Source organism: Pseudophryne corroboree, chromosome 5, assembly GCF_028390025.1.
Source record: "Pseudophryne corroboree isolate aPseCor3 chromosome 5, aPseCor3.hap2, whole genome shotgun sequence".
In the NCBI taxonomy this organism is placed as follows: Eukaryota; Metazoa; Chordata; class Amphibia; order Anura; family Myobatrachidae; genus Pseudophryne; species Pseudophryne corroboree.
The window spans coordinates 701,546,212-701,571,147 of record NC_086448.1 but is presented as its reverse complement, the minus strand read 5'-3'; the positions used below and the strand labels follow the sequence as shown (position 1 = coordinate 701,571,147).

The 24,936-nt window shown below is 47.5% G+C and overlaps 1 protein-coding gene across 2 annotated transcripts in view; it reads left to right on the top strand.

Moving 5' to 3' along the window:
- The window catches only part of TRAM1 (translocation associated membrane protein 1), a 62,962-nt gene that overhangs the window by 18,214 nt on the left and 19,812 nt on the right, over positions 1–24,936 (top strand). The window contains exons 3-5 of one of the 2 annotated variants that reach the window (XM_063923894.1): positions 7,718–7,839; positions 9,023–9,139; positions 16,549–16,607. In XM_063923894.1, the coding sequence (XP_063779964.1) occupies positions 7,718–7,839; positions 9,023–9,139; positions 16,549–16,607 (298 nt within the window). The remainder of the gene's footprint in view (positions 1–7,717; positions 7,840–9,022; positions 9,140–16,548; positions 16,608–24,936) is intronic. The other variant, XM_063923895.1, reaches the window with a different exon arrangement.

The following is a 24,936-nucleotide window of genomic DNA, read 5'->3' as shown; positions in this document are numbered from 1 at the left end:
TTGTCAGGGCCCTGAAAATATATGTTTCCAGGACGGCTGGAGTCAGAAAGTCTGACTCGCTGTTTATCCTGTATGCACCCAACAAGCTGGGTGCTCCTGCTTCTAAGCAGACTATTGCTCGTTGGATTTGTAGTACAATTCAGCTTGCACATTCTGTGGCAGGCCTGCCACAGCCAAAATCTGTAAAAGCCCATTCCACAAGGAAAGTGGGCTCATCTTGGGCGGCTGCCCGAGGGGTCTCGGCTTTACAACTTTGCCGAGCAGCTACTTGGTCAGGGGCAAACACGTTTGCTAAATTCTACAAATTTGATACCCTGGCTGAGGAGGACCTGGAGTTCTCTCATTCGGTGCTGCAGAGTCATCCGCACTCTCCCGCCCGTTTGGGAGCTTTGGTATAATCCCCATGGTCCTTACGGAGTCCCAGCATCCACTAGGACGTCAGAGAAAATAAGATTTTACTTACCGATAAATCTATTTCTCGTAGTCCGTAGTGGATGCTGGGCGCCCATCCCAAGTGCGGATTGTCTGCAATACTTGTACATAGTTATTGTTAACTAAATCGGGTTATTGTTGTTGTGAGCCATCTTTTCAGAGGCTCCTTCGTTGTTATCATACTGTTAACTGGGTTCAGATCACAAGTTGTACGGTGTGATTGGTGTGGCTGGTATGAGTCTTACCCGGGATTCAATATCCTTCCTGATTATGTACGCTCGTCCGGGCACAGTATCCTAACTGAGGCTTGGAGGAGGGTCATAGGGGGAGGAGCCAGTGCACACCACCTGATCCTAAAGCTTTTATTCTTGTGCCCTGTCTCCTGCGGAGCCGCTATTCCCCATGGTCCTTACGGAGTCCCAGCATCCACTACGGACTACGAGAAATAGATTTATCGGTAAGTAAAATCTTATTTTCTAAAGCGCCACAAGTGTTTTGCAGCGCCATACATACAGCACACATTTGAACAATACAGAGTACACAGAACTTAACATCACAGTAAAAAAGAAAAAAAGTAAAACTGAGCACAGGTAACAGGTAGCACCACAGTTCCAAGTACACAGTACACATGAGATGTAAAGAAGCAAAGGAGTAATCAACGTACTACTGGGGGCAGACAGCCATTGGAAGAGATGAACAGTCACAAGCGAGATACAGGTATAGACAGTCGCTGAGTAGGAGAGAGCTGTAATTGAAGTGCAAGAGAAGAGGATCCTGCACCAAGAAGCTTACAATCTCATTGCAAAGAACTATTAACTCGGCAGATGGGTTTGTTTGTTTTTTGTTTTTTTGTGGTGTTTTTTTTTTTTCTCTGACGTCCTAGTGGATGCTGGGAACTCCGTAAGGACCATGGGGAATAGACTGGCTCCGCAGGAGACTGGGCACTCTAAAAGAAAGATTAGGTACTATCTGGTGTGCACTGGCTCCTCCCTCTATGCCCCTCCTCCAGACCTCAGTTAGATTTCTGTGCCCGGCCGAGCTGGATGCACACTAGGGGCTCTCCTGAGCTCCTAGAAAGAAAGTATATGTTAGGTTTTATATTTTACAGTGAGACCTGCTGGCAACAGGCTCACTGCAACGAGGGACTAAGGGGAGAAGAAGCGAACCTACCTGCTTGCAGCTAGCTTGGGCTTCTTAGGCTACTGGACACCATTAGCTCCAGAGGGATCGACCGCAGGACCCGTCCTTGGTGTTCGTTCCCGGAGCCGCGCCGCCGTCCCCCTTACAGAGCCAGAAGCATGAAGATGGTCCGGAAAATCGGTGGCAGAAGACTTCAGTCTTCACCAAGGTAGCGCACAGCACTGCAGCTGTGCGCCATTGCTCCTCATACACACTTCACACTCCGGTCACTGAGGGTGCAGGGCACTGGGGGGGGGGTGCCCTGAGCAGCAATAAAAACACCTTGGCTGGCAAAATAATCACAATATATAGCCCCAGAGGCTATATATGTGATAATTACCCCTGCCAGAATCCATAAAAAAGCGGGAGAAAAGTCTGCGAAAAAGGGGCGGAGCCATCTCCCTCGGCACACTGGCGCCATTTTCTCTTCACAGTGTAGCTGGAAGACAGCTCCCCAGGCTCTCCCCTGTAGTTTTCAGGCTCAAAGGGTTAAAAAGAGAGGGGGGGCACTAAATTTAGGCGCAATATTGTTTATACAAGCAGCTATTGGGGAAAATTCACTCAGTGATAGTGTTTATCCCTACATTATATAGCGCTCTGGTGTGTGCTGGCATACTCTCTCTCTCTGTCTCCCCAAAGGGCTGTGTGGGGTCCTGTCCTCAGTCAGAGCATTCCCTGTGTGTGTGCGGTGTGTCGGTACGGCTGTGTCGACATGTTGGATGGGGAGGCTTATGTGGAGGCGGAGCAGATGCCGATAAATGGGATGTCGCCCCCTGTGGGGCCGACACCAGAGTGGATGGATAGGTGGAAGGTATTAACCGACAGTGTCAACTCCTTACATAAAAGGCTGGATGACGTAACAGCTGTGGGACAGCCGGCTTCTCAGCCCGCACCTGCCCAGGCGTCTCAAAGGCCATCAGGGGCTCAAAAAATGCCCGTTACCTCAGATGGCAGACACAGATGTCGACACGGAGTCTGACTCCAGTGTCGACGAGGTTGAGACATATACACAATCCACTAGGAACATCCGTTGCATGATCTCGGCAATAAAAATTGTGTTACACATTTCTGACATTAACCCAAGTACCACATAAAAGGGGTTTTATGTTTGGGGAGAAAAAGCAGCCGGTGTTTTGTTCCCCCATCAGATGAGTGAATGAAGTGTGTGAAGAAGCGTGGGTTCCCCCGATAAGAAACTGGTAATTTAAAAAAAAAAAAAAAAAAATTACTGCTGGCGTACCCTTTCCCGCCAGAGGATAGGTCACGTTGGGAGATATCCCCTAGGGTGGATAAGGCGCTCACACGTTTGTCATAAAAGGTGGCACTGCCGTCTTAGGATACGGCCACTTTGAAGGAGCCTGCTGATAAAAAGCAGGAGGCTATCCTGAAGTCTGTATATACACACTCAGGTATTATACTGAGACCTGCAATTGCCTCAGCATGAATAGTGCTGCTGCAGCAGGGTCTGATACCCTGTCAGATAATATTAATACCCTAGACAGGGAGAATATGGTGCTAACATAGAGCATATTAAAGACGTAGTCTTATATATGAGGGATGCACAGAGGGATATTTACCGGCTGGCGTCCAGAATTAATGCAATGTCCATTCTGCCAGGAGGGTATTAGAGACCCGGCAGTGGACAGGTGATGTTGACTTTAAAAGGCACATGGAGATTATGCCTTATAAGGGTGAGGAATTGTTTGGGGATGGTCTCTGGGACCTTGTATCCACAGCAACAGCTGGGAAGAAAAATTTCTACCTCAGGTTTCCTCACACCCTAAAAGCACTGTATTATCGGGTACAGTCCTTTCGGCTTCAGAAAAGCAAGGGGGCCAAAGGCGCTTCCTTTCTGCACAAGGGAAGAAGGAAAAAGCTGCACAGACAGCCAGTTCCCAGGATCAAAAATCCTCCCCCGCTTCCTCTGAGTCCACAGCATGACGCTGGGGCTCCACAGACAGGTGCGGTGGGGGCGCGTCTCGGGAACTTCAGGGACCAGTGGGCTTGCCCACAGGTGAATCACTGGGTTCTGCAAGTAGTATCACAGGGATACAAGCTGGAGTTCGAGGCGACTCCCCCTCGCCGTTACCTCACATCAGCCTTGCCTGCTGCCCTCGGATATAGGGAGTTAGTACTGGCGGCAATTCACAAGCTGTACTTCCAGCAGGTGAAATCAAGGTACCCCTCCTTCAACAAGGCCGGGGTTACTATTCCAAAAATGTTGTGGTACCGAAACTAGACGGTTCGGTGAGACCCATTCTAAAATTGAAATCCTTGAACACTTATATACGAAGGTTCAAGTTAAAAATGGAATCGCTCAGGGCGATTATTGCAAGCCTGGAGAATTTCAGGGTATCACTGGACATCAAGGATACTTACCTGCATGTCCCTATTTACCCTCCTCACCAGGAGTACCTCAAAATTGTGGTACAGAATTGTCATTACCAATTCCAGACGTTGCCGTTGGTCTGTCCCCGGCACCGAGGGTATTTACCAAGGTAATGGCCGAAAGAATTATCCAGTACTTGGACAATCTCCTTATAAAGGCGAGGTCCAGGGAGCAGTTGTTTGTCAGAGTAGCACTATCTCGGGAAGTGCTACAACAGCACGGCTGGATTCTGAATATTCCAAAGTCGCAGCTGGTTCCTGGGGATGGTTCTGGACACAGAACAGAAAAAAGTGTTTCTCCCGCAGGAGAAAGCCAGGGAGCTGTCATCTCTAGTCAGAGGCCTCCTGAAACCAAAACAGGTGTCGGTGCATCACTGCACGCGAGTCCTGGAAAAAATGGTAGCTTCCTACGAAGCAGTTCCATTCGGCAGGTTCCATGCCAGAACTTTTCAGTGGGACCTCTTGGACGGGATCGCATCTTCAGATGCATCGGCTGATAACCCTGTCTCCAAGGACCAGGGTGTCTCTGCTGTGGTGGCTGCAGAGTGCTCATCTTTTAGAGGGCCGCAGATTCGGCATACAGGACTGGGTCCTGGTGATCACGGATGCCAGCCTTCGAGGCTGGGGGGCAGTCACACAGGGGAAAAAAATTCCAAGGACTTTGGTCAAGTCAGGAGTCGTCCCTACACATAAATATTCTGGAACTGAGGGCCATTTACAATGCCCTAAGTCAGGCAAGACCTCTGCTTCAAAACCAGCCGGTACTGATCCAATCAGACAACATCACGGCAGTCGCCCATGTAAACCGACAGGGCGGCACAAGAAGCAGGATGGCGTGGCAGAAGCCACAAGGATTCTCCGATGGCCGGAAAATCACGTCTTAGCACTGTCAGCAGTGTTCATTCCGGGAGTGGACAACTGGGAAGCAGACTTCCTCAGCAGACACGACCTACACCCGGGAGAGTGGGGACTTCATCCAGAAGTCTTCAAACTGTTGGTAAACCGTTGGGAAAGGCCACAGGTGGACATGATGGCGTCCCGCCTCAACAAAAAGCTAAAGAGATATTGCGCCAGGTCAAGGGACCCTCAGGCGATAGCTGTGGATGCTCTAGTGACACCGTGGGTGTACCAGTCGGTTTATGTGTTCCCTCCTCTGCCTCTCATACCAAAGGTACTGAGAATAATAAGAAGGCGAGGAGTAAGAACGATACTCGTGGTTCCGGATTGGCCAAGAAGAGCTTGGTACCCAGAACTTCAAGAAATGATATCAGAGGACCCATGGCCTCTACCGCTCAGACAGGATCTGTTACAGCAGGGGCCCTGTCTGTTCCAAGACTTCCCGCGGCTGCGTTTGACGGCATGGCGGTTGAATTCCGGATCCTAAAGGAAAAGGGCATTCCGGAGGAAGTCATTCCTACGCTGATAAAAGCCAGGAAAGAAGTAACCGCAAACCATTATCACCGTATTTGGCGAAAATATGTTGCGTGGTGTGAGGCCAGGAAGGCCCCTACAGAGGAATTTCAGCTGGGTCGTTTTCTGCACTTCCTACAGTCGGGAGTGACTATGGGCCTAAAAATTGGGTTCCATTAAGGTCCAGATTTCGGCTCTGTCGATTTTCTTCCAGAAAGAATTGGCTTCACTGCCTGAAGTTCAGACATTTGTAAAGGGAGTGCTACATATTCAGCCCCTTTTGTGCCTCTTTTGGCACCTTGGGATCTCAACGTGGTGTTGAGTTTCCTAAAATCACATTGGTTTGAGCCACTTAAAACTGTGGATCTGAAATATCTCATGTGGAAAAAAGTGGTCATGTTATTGGCCTTGGCTTCGGCCAGGCGTGTGTCAGAATTGGCGGCTTTGTCATGTAAAAGCCCTTATCTGATTTTCCATATGGATAGGGCAGAATTGAGGACTCGTCCCCAGTTTCTCCCTAAGGTGGTATCAGCTTTTCACTTGAACCAACCTATTGTAGTGCCTGCGGCTACTAGGGGCTTGGAAGATTCCAAGTTACTGGACGTAGTCAGGGCCTTGAAAATTTATGTTTCCAGGACGGCTGGAGTCGGGAAAACTGACTCGCTTTTTATCCTGTAGGCACCCAACAAACTAGGTGCTCCTGCTTCTGAGCAGACTATTGCTCGCTGGATTTGTAGCACAATTCAGCTGGCGCATTCTGCGGCTGGATTGCCGCATCCTAAATCAGTAAAAGCCCATTCCACAAGGAAAGTGGGCTCATCTTGGGCGGCTGCCCAAGGGGTCTCGGCTTTACAACTTTGCCGAGCTGCTACTTGGTCAGGGGCAAACACGTTTGCTAAATTCTACAAATTTGATACCCTGGCTGAGGAGGACCTGGAGTTCTCTCATTCGGTGCTGCAGAGTCATCCGCACTCTCCCGCCCGTTTGGGAGCTTTGGTATAATCCCCATGGTCCTTACGGAGTTCCCAGCATCCACTAGGACGTCAGAGAAAATAAGATTTTACTCACCGGTAAATCTATTTCTCGTAGTCCGTAGTGGAATCTGGGCGCCCATCCCAAGTGCGGATTGTCTGCAATACTTGTATATAGTTATTGCTTAACTAAAGGGTTATTGTTGAGCCATCTGTTGAGAGGCTCAGTTATATTTCATACTGTTAACTGGGTATAGTATCACGAGTTATACGGTGTGATTGGTGTGGCTGGTATGAGTCTTACCCGGGATTCAAAATCCTTCCTTATTGTGTCAGCTCTTCCGGGCACAGTATCCTAACTGAGGTCTGGAGGAGGGGCATAGAGGGAGGAGCCAGTGCACACCAGATAGTACCTAATCTTTCTTTTAGAGTGCCCAGTCTCCTGCGGAGCCCGTCTATTCCCCATGGTCCTTACGGAGTTCCCAGCATCCACTACGGACTACGAGAAATAGATTTACCGGTGAGTAAAATCTTATTTTATTTTTTTTTGGAGCTGAAACCCTTTGCTGACCCTGATGGTAACCACAGTAATGGTGGCTGTGTCATGCTGCTTGCAATCACCAACTTCCCTACTTTACAGCTTTTCCTAAGGTTTTAAGTAAATCTGCTGTGAGCTGGCAAGTAAATCCACATTATCATCTTATGCTAAACACACTCCAAAATAGAAAGTAGTCGCTGGCTGTTTATATTCCATGTAAGGACACTGCCTGTGTATTTCTCTGTACCTCGTGCAATCACAGGAATGGGACCAGTCATGTCATAAGTGCTGGGGCAATTTCCTCTGTTGTTCTGCAACCTAGTAATAGTAAATGGCTCCAGAGTTTAGACCAGTGATGGGGAACCTTCGGCACTCCAGCTGTTGTTGAACTACATATCCCAGCATGCCCTGCTACAGTTTTGCTATTTATCCATGCTAAAGTTGTAGCAGGGCATGCTGGTATGAGTAGTTCAACAACAGCTGGAGTGCCAAAGGTACCCCATCACTGGTTTAAACAGCATGGCATGCTCGACTACTAGCTTCCAGGCTTATATTCAGATCCATATACATTATAATTGTGCAGTTGGCCTATTCATAGCAAATGGGGTTGTCTGTGCCATGTGGGATGTCTAACCATCATTTATTAATACAGCAGTTTGAGATTCTTGCACAATTTTCAAGCATTAGCTAATGGCCTAAGAGCACATTAGGCGCACATAGGTGGGTTATCTTTTCAGTCATATTCTGTAGGCGGGTTTCTATTGTATGTCTATTACATTGACTGATTTCTTGTATCCAGCAGGTGTCCTCACTGAGTCAGTCACATTGTACCAGTATGGCGTCAAAGATGTGGCCACCGTTTTCTTCTATATGCTTGTGGCAATCATTTTACATGCTGTTATACAAGAATACGTGTTAGATGTAAGTACAGAAGACTGTATTTTTCTGGACGGGAACTAATCTTGTTGTTTGAGTCTGGGCCCTGCTAAATCATTGCAATTCTATTGCAAACCACAGGGATGCTCTGAAAGCCGTCAAATGCACTTTATACTCTGTTTTTGTTTGTGGTTTCAATCTGTTACCCTGACTTTTCAAAGCTCCACCATTACAGTCCAGGTTTTAAGGATATCCATGCTTGAGTCCAGATGGTTAAATCAAAATGATTGAGGTACTAATTAAGTCACCTGTGCTCAAGCAGGGATAGCTTTGATACATTGACTGTAATGACAGACTATGGGTAGCTCTGCTATGGCCAATAGCTGCAACAAATAGTTGTGTGGTTTTCAACCAGAGGGGCAGATGTATTAAGCCTGGAGAAGGCATAAAGAAGTGATAAGTGCAAGGTGATAACACACCAGCCAATCAGCTCCAATATGTAAAGTGACAGGAGGTGATTGGCTGGTGCGTTATCACCTTGCACTTATCACTGCTTTATCACGTCTTTATGCCTTCTCCAGGATTAATACATCTGCCCCAGTGTATGAAAGCTACCCTACATTGGGGAAAATCCCAAACTGCAATAAACTAGCGCATTGAGAGTCTACCATGACTGTTCTGAGTAAATAAGGGAGAGACACTGCTTTCCTATGTGAATAGAAGTTTATTTTCCTCCTGTTGAGTAGAAGCTGATTGTCCAGCTTGCCAATTAAAGACCTGTTCACTCCCAACCCATCCCCCTCAGATAAATGCGATCTGCTCTTTCGGCGGTTGTGCCGTGTGAAAACGTCCCCTCTTTCTTCCAACCTCGTCACACGGGTTAGCAAACATTTCAAATGCTTATTCTTTATTTTTCATTTCTTTTACCTTGCATACTCTGTAAACAATGCATCATTTAAATAAAAAAAAAAGTGTGATATGGAAACAGTATACTGTATTTTGTAGCATGTTAGTGAGGCACAAATTGTACTGTTACTAGATGTTACTCGTTCACATCCCTCTGATATCCTGTAGCTGAACACTACTCTTCGGTAACTCTAGATCTTGTGCAAACTTTGAAATCAGATCACTTAATTCACGGAATCACAGAATTTGTGCATGATTGTGATTTTTGCATGACTTAATGAGATGTTGAATGCGCTTATCTCAACAAGCTGTCTTCTTTCAGAAAATTAACAGACGTATGCACTTCTCCAAGACAAAACACAGCAAGTTCAACGAGTCCGGACAACTAAGCGCTTTTTACTTTTTCTCTTGTGTTTGGGGGACAAGCATCATAGTCTCGGTAAGTAAAGTCAGGATTGCATTATAAAAACTATGTGGCTCTGCAAACCCCAAGGTGCCCATGAATGCAGCAGTTCTGATTCTCAGTCCTTATTGGATATAACTGGCGGACAGTTGCAGCATCTGTGAGCCTAATAGGCCCTACACACTTGATGATAACGATGGTAGATATGAACGATATCGTTCTAAAAAGAATGATAAATCGTTCATATCATTCACTGTGTATACATCAACGATGAACGATGCGCGGCCCCGCAGTCGTTCATCGTTGTTCTATCCTCGTTTATACATGCAAGTCAATTTGGACAAAATAGATGTATGTACTGTCATATCGTCCAAATCGGCCTTCGATATCGTCCAGTGTGTAGGCAAAAACCGTTGATGAAAAAATCGACCATCAATAATATTGTTGGTTGTTAAAATCGCCCAGTATGTAAGGCCCTTCACACAATCGTTGATATATAGAAACATTTCTTAATCTTATTTCTCTGACGTCCTAGTGGATGCTGGGAACTCCGTAAGGACCATGGGGAATAGCGGGCTCCGAAGGAGACTGGGCACATCTAAGAAAGAATTAGGACTACCTGGTGTGCACTGGCTCCTCCCTCTATGCCCCTCCTCCAGACCTCAGATAGAATTCTGTGCCCGGCCGAGCTGGTTGCACACTAGAGGCGCTCCTGAGCTCCTAGAAAAGAAAGTATATATTTAGGTTTTTTATTTTCAGTGAGATCTGCTTGCAACAGACTTACTGCTACGAGGGACTTAGGGGAGAGAAGCGAACCTACCTGCTTGCAGCTAGCTTGGGCTTCTAGGCTACTGGACACCATTAGCTCCAGAGGGATCGAACACATGCCCAGCCTCGGTCGTCCGTTCCCGGAGCTGCGCCGCCGTCCCCCTTGCAGAGCCAGAAGCAAGAAGAACGTCCAGGAAATCGGCGGCTGAAGACTCCGGTCTTCATTAAGGTAGCGCACAGCACTGCAGCTGTGCGCCATTGCTCCCCATGCACACCACACACTCCGGTCACTGATGGGTGCAGGGCGCTGGGGGGGGGGGGGGCGCCCTGGGCTGCAATAAGAGTACCTTATATTGGCATAAAACACATAATATAGTCAGTAAGACTATATATGTGTAAAATCCCCTGCCAAAAATATCCTTAAAAAAGCGGGAGAAGTCTGCCGAGAAGGGGGCGGGGCTATCTCCCTCAGCACACTGGCGCCATTTCCTCTCACAGCTCCGCTGGAGGGACGCTCCCCAGGCTCTCCCCTGCAATTTCCAGGGTGAAAAAGAGAGGGGGGGCACTAAATATAGGCGCAAACTGTATATTTATAGCAGCTATAGGGGAAAAATCACTGTGTGTAGTGTGAATCCCTGCATTATATAGTGCTCTGGTGTGTGCTGGCATACTCTCTCTCTGTCTCCCCAAAGGACTTTGTGGGGTCCTGTCCTCAGTCAGAGCATTCCCTGTGTGTGTGCGTGTGTCGGTACGGCTGTGTCGACATGATTGATGAGGAAGATTATATGGAGGCGGAGCAGGTGCCGTTAAGTGTGATGTCACCCCCTGCGGGGTCGACACCAGAGTGGGTGGATATGTGGAAGGTATTAACTGACAGTGTCAACTCCTTTACATAAAAGGCTAGATGACGTACAGCAGTGGGACAGCCGGCTTCTCAGCTCGTGCCTGCCCAGGCGTCTCAAAAGCCATCAGGTGCTCAAAAACGCCCGCTACCTCAGATGGCAGACACAGATGTCGACACGGAGTCTGACTCCAGTGTGGACGACGATGAGACAAATGTAAAATCCACAAGGGCCATCCGTTGTATGATTACGGCAATGAAAAATGTGTTGCACATTTCTGACATTAACCCAGTTACCACAAAAAAGGGTATTATAGTTGGGGAGAAAAAGCATCCAGTGGTTCTTCCCCATCAGATGAATTGAATAAAGTGTGTGAAGTGGGGTTCCCCCGATAAGAAAATAGTAATTTCTAAAACGTTACTGATGGCGTACCCTGTCCCGCCAAAGGACAGGTTACGTTGGGAGACGCCCCCTAGGGTGGAGAAGGCGCTCACACGCTTGGCAAAAAAGGTGGCACTGCCGTCTCAGGATACGGCCGCCTTAAAGGAGCCTGCTGATAAAAAGCAGGAAGCTATCCTGAAGTCTGTATATACACACTCAGGTATTATACTGAGACCTGCAATTGCTTCAGTGTGTAGTGCTGCAGCAGCTTGGTCCGATACCCTGTCAGATAATGGATACTAGACAGGGATACTATTTTGCTAACCATAGAGCATTTTAAAGACGTGGTCTTATATATGAGAGATGCACAGAGGGATATTTGCCGGCTGGCATCTAAAATTAGTGCAATGTCCATTTCTGCCAGAAGAGTATTATGGACTCGGCAGTGGACAGGTGATGCTGATTCTAAAAGGCACATGGAGGTTTTGCCTTATAAGAGTGAGGAATTGTTTGGGGAGGGTCTCTCGGACCTAGTATCCACAGCAACAGCTGGGAAGTCGACATTTTTACCTCAGGTTTCCTCACAGCCTAAGAAAGCACCGTATTATCAGGTACAGTCCTTTCGGCCACAAAAAGGCAAGCGGGTCAGAGGCGCTTCCTTTCTGCCCAGAGGCAGGGGAAGAGGGAAAAAGCTGCACCAGACAGCCAGTTCCCTGGAACCAAAATCCTCCCCCACTTCCTCTAAAGTCCACCGAATGACGCTGGGGCTCCACAGGCGGAGCCAGGTGCGGTGGGGGCGCGTCTCCGGAAATTCAGCGACCAGTGGGTTCGCTCACAGGTAGATCCCTGGGTTCTACAAGTGGTATCTCGGGGATACAAGCTGGAGTTAGAGGCCACTCCCCCTCGCCGTTACCTCAAATCTGCCTTGCCGGCTGCTCCCAAAGAAAGGGAGGTAGTACTGGACGCTATTCACAAGCTGTACTTCCAGCAGGTGATAATCAAGGTACCCCCCCCCCCCCCCCCTTCAACAGGGGCGGGGTTACTGTTCCACAATGTTGTGGTACCGAAACCAGATGGTTCGGTGACACCCATCCTAAATTTAAAATTCTTGAACACTTATATAAGGAAGTTCAGGTTCAAGATGGAATCGCTCAGGGCGGTTATACAAGCCTGGAAGAGGGTGTCCCCATGTACCCACCTCACCAGGAGTACCTCAGGTTTGTGGTACAGGACTGTCATTACCAATGCCAGACGTTGCCGTTTGGTCTGTCCACGGCACCGAGGGTATTTACCAAGGTAATGGCCAAAATGATGATACTCCTTAGAAAGAAGGGAGTTATAATTATGCCGTACTTGGACGATCTCCTGATAAAGGCGAGGTCCAAGGAGCAGTTGCTAGTCAGCGTAGCACTATCTCAGGAAGTGCTGCATCAGCACGGCTGGATCTTGAATATCCCAAAGTCGCAGCTGCTGTTCCTGGGTATGATTCGGGACACCGAACAGAAGAAGGTTTTTCTCCCGGAGGAGAAGGGCCAGGAATTATCATCTCTGGTCAGTGACCTCCTGCAACCAAAACAGGTGTCGGTGCATCACTGCACGCGAATCCTGGGAAAGATGGTAGCTCTTACGAAGCGTTTCCCTTTAGCAGGTTCCATGCGAGGATCTTCCAGTGGGATCTATTGGACAAGTGGTCCGAATCGCATCTTCAGATGCATCGGTGGATCACCCTGTCACCAAGGGCCAGGGTGTCTCTGCTGTGGTGGCTGCAGAGTGCTCATCTTCGTGAAGGCCGCAGATTCGGCATACAGGACTGGGTCCTGGTGGCCACGAATGCAAGCCTCCGAGGGTGGGGGGCAGTCACTCAGGGAAGAAAACGTCCAAGGACAAAAACTTCCTTGCATATAAATATTCTGGAACTACGGGTCATTTACAATGCCCTGAGTAAAACAGAATCCCTGCTTCAAAAACAACCGGTGCTGATTCAGTCAGACAACATCACGGCTGTCGCCCATGTAAATCGACAGGGCGGCACAAGAAGCAGGATAGCAATGGCAAAATCCACAAGGATTCTTCGATGGGCGGAGAATCACGTGATAGCACTGTCAGCAGTGTTCATTCCGGGAGTGGAAAACTGGGAAGCAGACTTCCTCAGCAGACACAACCTCCACCCGGGAGAGTGGGGACTTAATCCAGAAGTCTCCAAGCTGATTGTACACCGGTGGGAACGACCACAGGTGGACATGATGGCGTCCCGCCTCAACAAAAAGCTAAAAAGATATTGCGCCAGGTCAAGGGACCCTCAGGCGATAGCGGTGGATGCTCTGGTGACACCGTGGGTGTACCAGTCGGTTTATGTGTTCCCTCCTCTGCCTCTCATACTCAAGGTACTGAGAATAATAAGAAGGAGAGGAGTAAGAACTATACTCGTGGTTCCGGATTGGCCAAGAAGAGCTTGGTACCTAGAACTTCAAAAAATGATCTCGGAGGACCCATGGCCTCTGCCGCTCAGACAGGACCTGCTGCAGCAGGGGCCCTGTCTGTTCCAAGACTTACCGCGGCTGCGTTTGACGGCATGGCGGTTGAACACCGGATCCTAAAAGAAAAGGGCATTCCGGAGGAAGTCATTCCTACGCTGATTAAAGCTAGGAAAGATGTGACCGCAAGACATTATCACCGCATATGGCGGAAATATGTTGCTTGGTGTGAGGCCATGAAGGCCCCAACGGAGGAATTTCAGCTCTGTCGATTTCTGCACTTCCTACAGTCAGGAGTGACTATGGGCCTAAAATTGGGTTCCATTAAGGTCCAGATTTCGGCTCTGTCGATTTTCTTACAGAAAGAACTGGCTTCACTGCCTGAAGTTCAGACTTTTGTTAAAGGAGTGCTGCATATTCAGCCCCCTTTTGTGCCTCCAGTGGCACCGTGGGATCTCAACGTGGTGTTGGATTTACTAAAGTCGCATTGGTTTGAGCCACTTAAAACCGTGGAGTTAAAATACCTCACGTGGAAAGTGGTCATGCTGTTGGCCTTGGCGTCGGCCAGGCGTGTATCAGAATTGGCGGCTTTGTCATGTAAAAGCCCTTATCTGATTTTTCATATGGATAGGGCGGAATTGAGGACTCGTTCCCAATTCCTTCCTAAGGTGGTTTCAGCTTTTCATGTGAATCAACCTATTGTGGTGCCTGCGGCTACTCGGGACTTGGAGGATTCCAAGTTACTAAACTTAGTCAGGGCCCTGAAAATATGTTTCCAGGACGGCTGGAGTCAGGAAAACTGATTCCCTATTTATCCTGTATGCACCCAACAAGCTGGGTGCTCCTGCTTCTAAGCAGGCTATTGCTCGCTGGATCTGTAGCACGATTCAACTTGCACATTCTGCGGCTGGACTGCCGCATCCTAAATCTGTAAAAGCCCATTTCACAAGGAAGGTGGGCTCTTCTTGGGCGGCTGCCCGAGGGGTCTCGGCTTTACAACTTTGCCGAGCTGCTACTTGGTCGGGTTCAAACACATTTGCAAAATTCTACAAGTTTGATACCCTGGCTGAGGAGGACCTTGAGTTTGCTCATTCGGTGCTGCAGAGTCATCCGCACTCTCCCGCCCGTTTGGGAGTTTTGGTATAATTCTCATGGTCCTTACGGAGTTCCCAGCATCCACTAGGACGTCAGAGAAAATAAGAATTTACTCACCGGTAATTCTATTTCTCGTAGTCCGTAGTGGATGCTGGGCGCCCATCCCAAGTGCGGATTGTCTGCAATACCTGTATATAGTTATTGCTTAACTAAAGGGTTATTGTTTGGAGCCATCTGTTGAGAGGCTCAGTTGTTATTCATACTGTTAACTGGGTATAGTATCACGAGTTGTACGGTGTGATTGGTGTGGCTGGTATGAGTCTTACCCGGGATTCCAAATCCTTTCCTTATTGTGTCAGCTCTTCCGGGCACAGTTTCCTAACTGAGGTCTGGAGGAGGGGCATAGAGGGAGGAGCCAGTGCACACCAGGTAGTCCTAATTCTCTCTTAGATGTGCCCAGTCTCCTTCGGAGCCCGCTATTCCCCATGGCCCTTACGGAGTTCCCAGCATCCACTACGGACTACGAGAAATAGAATTACCGGTGAGTAAATTCTTATTTTTATCCTGTCTATTTTTTTATTATTATCCTTTATTTATATGTCGCCCCACAAGGGATCTGCTGTGCCCATTACAGAGTACATAAACAAATGAGCAAGACAGCACTTACATTTCAAGACCATATAGGACAAGTACGGAAAACCAGGGGTTAGATGCCATCAAAGGGAGTATGGAGTATAAGATATTGTGAGAAGGAAAGGCACGTGATGGGAGAAGGCCCTACTCTTGCGAGCTGACACTCTATGGGGACTGGCGGAAAACATGGTCAAATCTATGTACTGCTTTCCCTAATCCTGTCTGCTGTGTGATGGAAGAGCTGTCTGCAGTGCTACACATGTTCCTATTTTAATAAAATGGGTACATATGACAAGCACCATGCATTTGAAGTATATCTCGGTAACAGGTTTTGTTATCCGTAGGTTTCCCACCTTCAGATCACTCTCTTGCTTGCACATACAGTCCTGCAGCATTAATTTAAAAAACTGGCGTTCCCTTTGTGGTGTACTTATCTCCTCTTTATTTGTGTAGCCATGTGTAATGACCCTGGGTGCAAACTCTTTCCTCTGTTCATTTATGAGCAGACTAACACAAGTATAGAAGAAAAAGAAAAGTGATAGGATAAGTTGTAGAAAGTGTAAAGGCCAAATGTCTTTTCTCTTTATTGCTAAATATTATGTTTACTTGCTCTGAGTGTTGTCTCCTTCGGTCACAGGAGATCTGTTTCTGTTGAGCAAAATGATTTGTTTTTTAAAGGGGTTGTGAGCCTGTTGCAAGTGACACGTTTAAGGAATTAATCCTTTAATATTTCAGCGTTGGATAATAACATTAAATTGATTTAAAAATCAGGGACCATACTGTAGAACAAACAGCCAATAGGGCCGTACACACAGCAAAGCCCTCTACCTATTACATTGCTACTTTGGGGGAAACTCACAGCAAGGTAATAATCTGTCTAGCCAGCACTGCTTACTTATCTGTATGCAGTACAAGAATGAGCATGGTAATATTGCAGGTCTCTCCAGGATGTACTAAGCTGAAGTGCCTGCAGTGTTTGTGGTATTAGTCACCATGGCAACCACTTCTGAACAGTAATGTTATTTTCAGCAAAATAACTACCTGCACAACCACTAATTACAATGTTTGGATACGGCTTTAATGATTAAAGAATGCAACCTAATTCAAAGAGAAAAGGCTTTGTCAGAAGCATTTAGTTGGCAGATGTTAGTTGCAACCATTAGTGATAGTTACCCTCTTAAGTGCAGTTTTCTATCTGCCTTTGTATTATAGAAATAAATTATTCAAAGTATTTTATTTTTCATTTGTTCAGGAGAATTACCTTTCAGATCCTACCAGTTTATGGAAAGGATACCCCCACGTATACTTCCCGTAAGTAAACGCATGTCTTACGCTATATGATTGTTTTGTTGCCCAGATACTTTTGACTTGTGTGCTAGCGTATGGCCCATAAAAACCAAGCTTTCTTGTGACAAAACATACAGGGCTGGCATCGGGCGAGCACTACATCTTATATGGTCCTGATGTGGTCGCTGACCTGCCTGGGAGCAAGGATATTGCAGCAGGTTACTTATATGTGCTTACCGGGCGTGTTTTATTTCCATGCTGTCTTCTGAGTAGGAAGCTACATGTGTACGTAGTGCAAGCATTCCTGAAAATGTGACCAATCCTTTAAGCCTTGTGATATAGGATTTTAAATAAGCAATGGGGATAAGAGTTTGTTACTAATGCTCTTGTTTGAAGACCAGTAAGCCAGGATTTCTGTGAGCGATGGTTATAGTAGATTTCTTGTGAACAGTAGTGCTATGTTTACAAGGTTATGGCGGTTTCAATTCAGATTCCCACCCATATTGGCAAACCCTGGGTGTTATTCAGGCTTGTTAGTAAACCAAAAAAGCACACTAATGGGCAGAACTATGCTGTACTACAGGGGGGGCAGATGTAACATGTGCAGAGAGAGTTAGATTTGTGTAGGCTATATTGTTTCTGTGCATGGTAAATACTGTCTGCTTTGTTTTTATATTGCAATTTGTTTGAACACACCCCACCCAAATCTAAATCTTGGCACGTTACATCTGCCCCACCTACAGTGCAACATGGTTTTGCCCATCAATGTGCTTTTTTTTGGTTTGCTAACAAACCTGAATAAGGCCTCCTGTGCCTTTATTGTATGTTGGAGGCAGCACTAGCCCCAAATATGTTCACTATACACAAAGCAACTTTGCTAAATCGACCCAGAAACAGGTTGCTTCTAACAGGTATCTTGTTACACATTCATGGTTTACTATTACCAATGAGCATTGCAGGAAGAGACACTCATCTAAAAAATAAGATTAATATACAGTACTAATAACTAATAACAGAACTAATAACAATGAAACATTTTTTTTAATAGTGAAACTTTAATATAGAAAACATTGAAAATAAAGCACTTAAAAAGATACATTTCCTGTCACGAATCACTGATGTCATATTTTTATTTTTTTTTATTTTTAATGAAGCTATTGTCCAGCATGGGGGCAAAAAGCTCTATGTGACGTAATAAATAGACCTGGTGCTGACTGAGGTATAACAGTTACTTTTATAAATTAACATGAATTTGCTGGAAGAATGTACCATAACTAGCACCCATGAAGACCAATTACATTCTTAAATCAAACGAGCACAATAATTCCATGAGTATCGCCCATTAAGCTGATGTTTGTTTTTTGGGAGGGCGGCAGCAGATGGGAGGCAGCAATTCCTCATTCACTGTTGCTAGGAGTTCATTTTATTTTGTTGACCAAAAGAGATTTTCAGCTGCTGCAATGCAGCGAGCCCTGTTACACGTGACTGAGGGTATAGTCCGTTGGAAGAAACCTTCACAGGCAACTTTTCAGGGCATACTATAACCCTCTTTCTATTTTTATTAATTTTCATTTGTCTCCAGTATTATGAGATGACTGTTAATTGACCCTGTTGCAGGACTGGTTATACCTTCTAGAAGGGAGTTACACAGACATTCCCAAAGATCTCCGGTCCATTATTCAGGGTTGTTGTTTTTTTGGTCTGAATATGACAGCTATGGCAACTGACCTAGTGGTAGCGAGCGTCTCTGACCACATTGAGGCTTTCTCAACTCCAGTCCTTATTTACCCCTAACAGCGCTTTACTGCTCTCCTCAGTCACACAAGTGAAATACTTGGCACCACCTGTTGTCTTTTAAAATGTCAGCCAGCAATGATAAACCTGTGCACAATTAGGAGATCTGTAAAACATGCACTGTTATCGGTCCCTGAGGACTGGAGTTTGGAAACAATGGGGGGTATCCAATTACCTGAGAAGAAACATCGGGCACGAAAAAGGGATGGTTTTTGCGATTTTCCCAGATGTTTCACCGATGTATTTTTACAGCCAATCCAGTTTGGTCACCTGTAAAAAAGAAATAACTAGATTTAAAAAAAAAATTCTCACGAAAACACACGTTTAGTGAAACCTGTGTGTTTTCGGATGAAAACGTGTCTGTTTCCGGGGATTGGTTTTGCCAGCCTTGGAATAATAGGATAAGCCGCGGTAATTGTTTGTGGCTAATTGGATACCCCCAATAGTGTTAAGGTGTCACAGGTCAGACAGCTCAGAAGTTACAGAGGTTGTGCCTTAAGCTAGGTACACACTGTACCAAGAGTCTGCCGACCGAGACGCTGAATCAGGTAAGCATATATACACTTGCAGATCGTCCGCTGGATGTTGTTGCCCTGACATCACAGCTGGGGAGGGAGACACAATTTGGTACAGATGCGGTATTTTTGAGGGTAAATGGGAACTGCAGCATATTAAGTTATCTAGTTTTTTTCTCTGACGTCCTAGTGGATGCTGGGGACTCCGTAAGGACCAGGGGGAATAGCGGCTCCGCAGGAGACTGGGCACAACTAAGAAAGATTTAGGACTACCTGGTGTGCACTGGCTCCTCCCTCTATGCCCCTCCTCCAGACCTCAGAATTTTGTGCCCGGCCGAGCTGGTTGCACACTAGGGCTCTCCTGAGCTCTTAGAAAAGAAAGTATATTTAGGTTTTTTATTTTCAGTGAGATCTGCTGGCAACAGACTCACTGCTACGAGGGACTGAGGGGAGAAGAAGCGAACCTACCTGCTTGCAGCTAGCTTGGGCTTCTTAGGCTACTGGACACCATTAGCTCCAGAGGGATCGAACACAGGCCCAGCCTCGGTCGTCCGGTCCCGGAGCCGCGCCGCCGTCCCCCTTGCAGAGCCAGAAGCAAGAAGAACGTCCAGGAAATCGGCGGCTGAAGACTCCGGTCTTCATTAAGGTAGCGCACAGCACTGCAGCTGTGCGCCATTGCTCCCCCATGCACACCACACACTCCGGTCACTGATGGGTGCAGGGCGCTGGGGGGTGGCGCCCTGGGCTGCAATAAGAGTACTTTAGCTTGGCAAAAAAACACATAATATAGTCAGTAAGACTATATATGTGTAAAATCCCCTGCCAAAAATATCCTGAAAAAAGCGGGAGAAGTCCGCCGAGAAGGGGGCGGGGCTATCTCCCTCAGCACGCTGGCGCCATTTCCTCTCACAGCTCCGCTGGAAGGACACTCCCAAGGCTCTCCCCTGCTGTTTCCAGGCTCAATAGGGTAAAGAAGAGAGGGGGGGCACTAAATTTTGGCGCAAACTGTGTATTATAGCAGCTATAGGGAAAAATCACTGTGTGTAGTGTGTATCCCTGCATTATATAGCGCTCTGGTGTGTGCTGGCATACTCTCTCCCTGTCTCCCCAAAGAACTTTGTGGGGTCCTGTCCTCAGTCAGAGCATTCCCTGTGTGTGTGCGGTGTGTCGGTACGGCTGTGTCGACATGTTTGATGAGGAGGCTTATGTGGAGGCGGAGCAGGTGCCGATAAATGTGATGTCACCCCCTGCGGGGTTGACACCTGAATGGATGGACATGTGGAAGGAATTACGCGACAGTGTCAACTCCTTACATAAAAGGTTTGACGACATAGCAGATGTGGGACAGCCGGCTTCTCAGCCCGTGCCTGCCCAGGCGTCTCAAAAGCCATCAGGGGCTCTAAAACGCCCACTACCTCAGATGGCAGACACAGATGTCGACACGGATACGGACTCCAGTGTCGACGACGATGAGACTAGTGTACATTCCAATAGAGCCACTCGTTATATGATTACGGCAATGAAAAATGTGTTGCACATTTCTGATATTACCCCAGGTACCACAAAAAAGGGTATTATGTTTGGGGAGAAAACGCTACCAGTGGTTCTTCCCCCATCTGATGAATTAAATGAAGTGTGTTAAGAAGCGTGGGCTTCCCCCGATAAGAAACTGGTAATTTCTAAAAAGTTACTAATGGCGTACCCTTTCCCGCCAGAGGACAGGTCACGTTGGGAGACATCCCCTAGGGTGGATAAAGCGCTCACACGTCTGTCAAAAAAGGTGGCACTACCGTCTCCGGACACGGCCGCCCTAAAGGAGCCTGCGGATAGAAAGCAGGAGGCTATCTTGAAGTCTGTATATACACACTTAGGAATTATACTGAAACCGGCTATTGCTTCAGCATGGATGTGCAGTGCTGCAGCTGCGTGGTCAGATTCCCTGTCGGAAAACATTGATACCCTAGACAGGGACACTATATTGCTAACTATAGAGCATATTAAAGATGCTGTCTTATACATAAGAGATGCACAGAGGGATATTTGCCGGCTGGCATCTAAAATAAACGCAATGTCCATTTCTGCCAGGAGAGGATTGTGGACTCGGCAGTGGACAGGAGATACAGATTCTTAAAGGCACATGGAAGTTTTGCCTTACAAGGGTGAGGAGTTGTTTGGGGATGGTCTCTCGGACCTCGTTTCCACAGCGACAGCTGGGAAGTCAGCATTTTTACCCCATGTTCCCTCACAGCCAAAGAAAGCACCGTATTATCAGGTACAGTCCTTTCGGCCCCAGAAAGGCAAGCGGGTTAGAGGCGCGTCCTTTCTGCCCAGAGGCAGAGGTAGAGGGAAAAAGCTGCAACATACAGCCAGTTCCCAGGAACAAAAGTCCTCCCCCGCTTCCTCTAAGTCCACCGCATGACGCTGGGGCTCCACAGGCAGAGCCAGGTACGGTGGGGGCCCGTCTCAAGAACTTCAGCGACCAGTGGGCTCGCTCACGGGTGGATCCCTGGATTCTACAAGTAGTATCTCAGGGGTACAAGCTGGAATTCGAGACGTCTCCCCCTCGCCGTTTCCTCAAATCTGCCTTGCCGACAGCTCCCCCGGACAGGGAGGCAGTGCTGGAGGAGATTCACAAGCTGTATTCTCAGCAGGTGATAATCAAGGTACCCCTCCTTCAACAAGGACGGGGTTACTATTCCACAATGTTTGTGGTACCGAAACCGGACGGTTCGGTGAGACCCATTTTAAATTTAAAATCCTTGAACACTTATATAAGAAGGTTCAAGTTCAAGATGGAATTGCTCAGGGCGGTGATTGCAAGCCTGGACGAGGGGGATTACATGGTATCACTGGACATCAAGGATGCTTACCTGCATGTCCCCATTTACCCTCCTCACCAGGAGTACCTCAGATTTGTGGTACAGGACTGTCATTACCAATTCCAGACGTTGCCGTTTGGTTTGTCCACGGCACCGAGGGTATTTACCAAGGTAATGGCCGAAATGATGATACTCCTTCGAAAAAAGGGAGTTAGAATTATCCCGTACTTGGACGATCTCCTTATAAAGGCGAGGTCCAGGGAACAGTTGTTGATCGGAGTAGCACTAGCTCGGGAAGTGCTACAACAGCACGGCTGGATCCTTAATATTCCAAAGTCGCAGCTGGTTCCTACAACGCGTCTACTGTTCCTGGGGATGGTTCTTGACACAGAACAGAAAAAAGTTTCTCCCGGAGGAGAAGGCGAAGGAGTTGTCCTCTCTAGTCAGAGACCTCCTAAAACCAAAACAGGTGTCGGTGCACCACTGCACGCGAGTCCTGGGAAAGATGGTGGCTTCTTACGAAGCAATTCCATTCTGAAGGTTCCATGCAAGGATCTTTCAGTGGGATCTGTTGGACAAGTGGTCCGGATCGCATCGGCTGATAACCCTGTCTCCAAGGGCCAGGGTGTCGCTGCAGAGTGCTCATCTTCTAGAGGGCCGCAGATTCGGCATACAGGACTGGATCCTGGTGACCACGGATGCCAGCCTTCGAGGTTGGGGGGCATTCACACAGGGAAGAAACTTCCAGGGACAATGGTCGAGTCAGGAGACTTCCCTACACATAAATATTCTGGAACTAAGGGCCATTTACAATGCCCTAAGTCAGGCAAGACCCCTGCTTCAACACCAGCCGGTGCTGATCCAGTCAGACAACATCACGGCGGTCGCCCATGTGAACCGACAGGGCGGCACAAGAAGCAGGATGGCGATGGCAGAAGCCACAAGGATTCTCCGATGAGCGGAAAATCATGTGTTAGCACTGTCAGCAGTGTCCATTCCCGGAGTGGACAACTGGGAAGCAGACTTTCTCAGCAGACACGACCTCCACCCGGGAGAGTGGGGACTTCATCCAGAAGTCTTCCAAATGGTTGTACACCGGTGGGAAAGGCCACAGGTGGACATGATGGCGTCCCGCCTCAACAAAAAGCTAAAAAGATATTGCGCCAGGTCAACGGACCCTCAGGCGATAGCTGTGGACGCTTTAGTGACACCGTGGGTGTACCAGTCGGTTTATGTGTTCCCTCCTCTTCCTCTCATACCCAAGGTACTGAGGATAATAAGAAGAAGAGTAAGAACTATAATCATTGTTCCGGATTGGCCAAGAAGAGCTTGGTACACGGAACTTAAAGAAATGATATCAGAGGAACCATGGCCTCTGCCGCTCAGACGGGACCTGCTGCAGCAGGGACCCTGTCTGTTCCAAGACTTACCGCGACTGCGTTTGACGGCATGGCGGTTGAACGCCGGATCCTGAAGGAAAAGGGCATTCCGGAGGAAGTCATCCCTACGCTGATTAAAGCTAGGAAGGAGGTGACTGCAAACCATTATCACCGCATATGGCGTAAATATGTTGCGTGGTGTGAGGCCAGAAGGGCCCCAACAGAGGAATTTCAGCTGGGTCGATTTCTGCACTTCCTACAGTCAGGGGTGACTATGGGCCTAAAATTAGGTTCCATTAAGGTCCAGATTTCGGCTCTGTCGATTTTCTTCCAAAAAGAACTGGCTTCACTGCCTGAAGTTCAGACGTTTGTTAAAGGAGTGCTGCATATTCAGCCCCCTTTTGTGCCTCCAGTGGCACCTTGGGATCTCAACGTGGTGTTGGATTTCCTTAAGTCACATTGGTTTGAGCCACTTAAAACCGTGGAACTAAAATATCTCACGTGGAAAGTGGTCATGCTGTTGGCCTTGGCTTCGGCCAGGCGTGTGTCAGAATTGGCGGCTTTGTCATGTAAAAGCCCTTATCTGATTTTCCATATGGATAGGGCGGAATTGAGGACTCGTCCCCAATTTCTTCCTAAGGTGGTATCAGCGTTTCATTTGAACCAACCTATAGTGGTGCCTGCGGCTACTCGGGACTTGGAGGATTCCAAGTTGCTGGACGTAGTCAGGGCCCTGAAAATATATATTTCCAGGACGGCTGGAGTCAGGAAAACTGACTCGCTATTTATCCTGTATGCGCCCAACAAGCTGGGTGCTCCTGCTGCAAAGCAGACTATTGCTCGCTGGATCTGTAGTACGATTCACCTTGCACATTCTGCGGCTGGACTGCCGCATCCTAAATCTGTAAAAGCCCATTCCACGAGGAAAGTGGGCTCTTCTTGGGCGGCTGCCCGAGGGGTCTCGGCTTTACAACTTTGCCGAGCTGCTACTTGGTCGGGTTCAAACACATTTGCTAAATTCTACAAGTTTGATACCCTGGCTGAGGAGGACCTTGAGTTTGCTCATTCGGTGCTGCAGAGTCATCCGCACCATCCCGCCCGTTTGGGAGCTTTGGTATAATCCCCATGGTCCTTACGGAGTCCCCAGCATCCACTAGGACGTCAGAGAAAATAAGAATTTACTCACCGGTAATTCTATTTCTCGTAGTCCGTAGTGGATGCTTGGCGCCCATCCCAAGTGCGGATTGTCTGCAATACTTGTATATAGTTATTGCTTAACTAAAGGGTTATTATTTGGAGCCATCTGTTGAGAGGCTCAGTTGTTATTCATACTGTTCACTGGGTATAGTATCACGAGTTGTACGGTGTGATTGGTGTGGCTGGTATGAGTCTTACCCGGGATTCCAAATCCTTTCCTTATTGTGTCAGCTCTTCCGGGCACAGTTTCCTAACTGAGGTCTGGAGGAGGGGCATAGAGGGAGGAGCCAGTGCACACCAGGTAGTCCTAAATCTTTCTTAGTTGTGCCCAGTCTCCTGCGGAGCCGCTATTCCCCCTGGTCCTTACGGAGTCCCCAGCATCCACTACGGACTACGAGAAATAGAATTACCGGTGAGTAAATTCTTATTTTTTTTAATTGCATTTGTCATTTTATTGAGAAAACATTTTATGCAATATATGTATATGGTTTATGAAAATAGCAATCGTATATTCTCATAAGCGCTGTTATTATTTTGACTTGCATGTATGTTTGGAGAAGGACTGACGCCTATTTCATAACTACTGCTATATAGAAAACAACCCTATGTGGTGCCTGGTTAGGGATTTTATAACTTTTGCTTTGGGAAG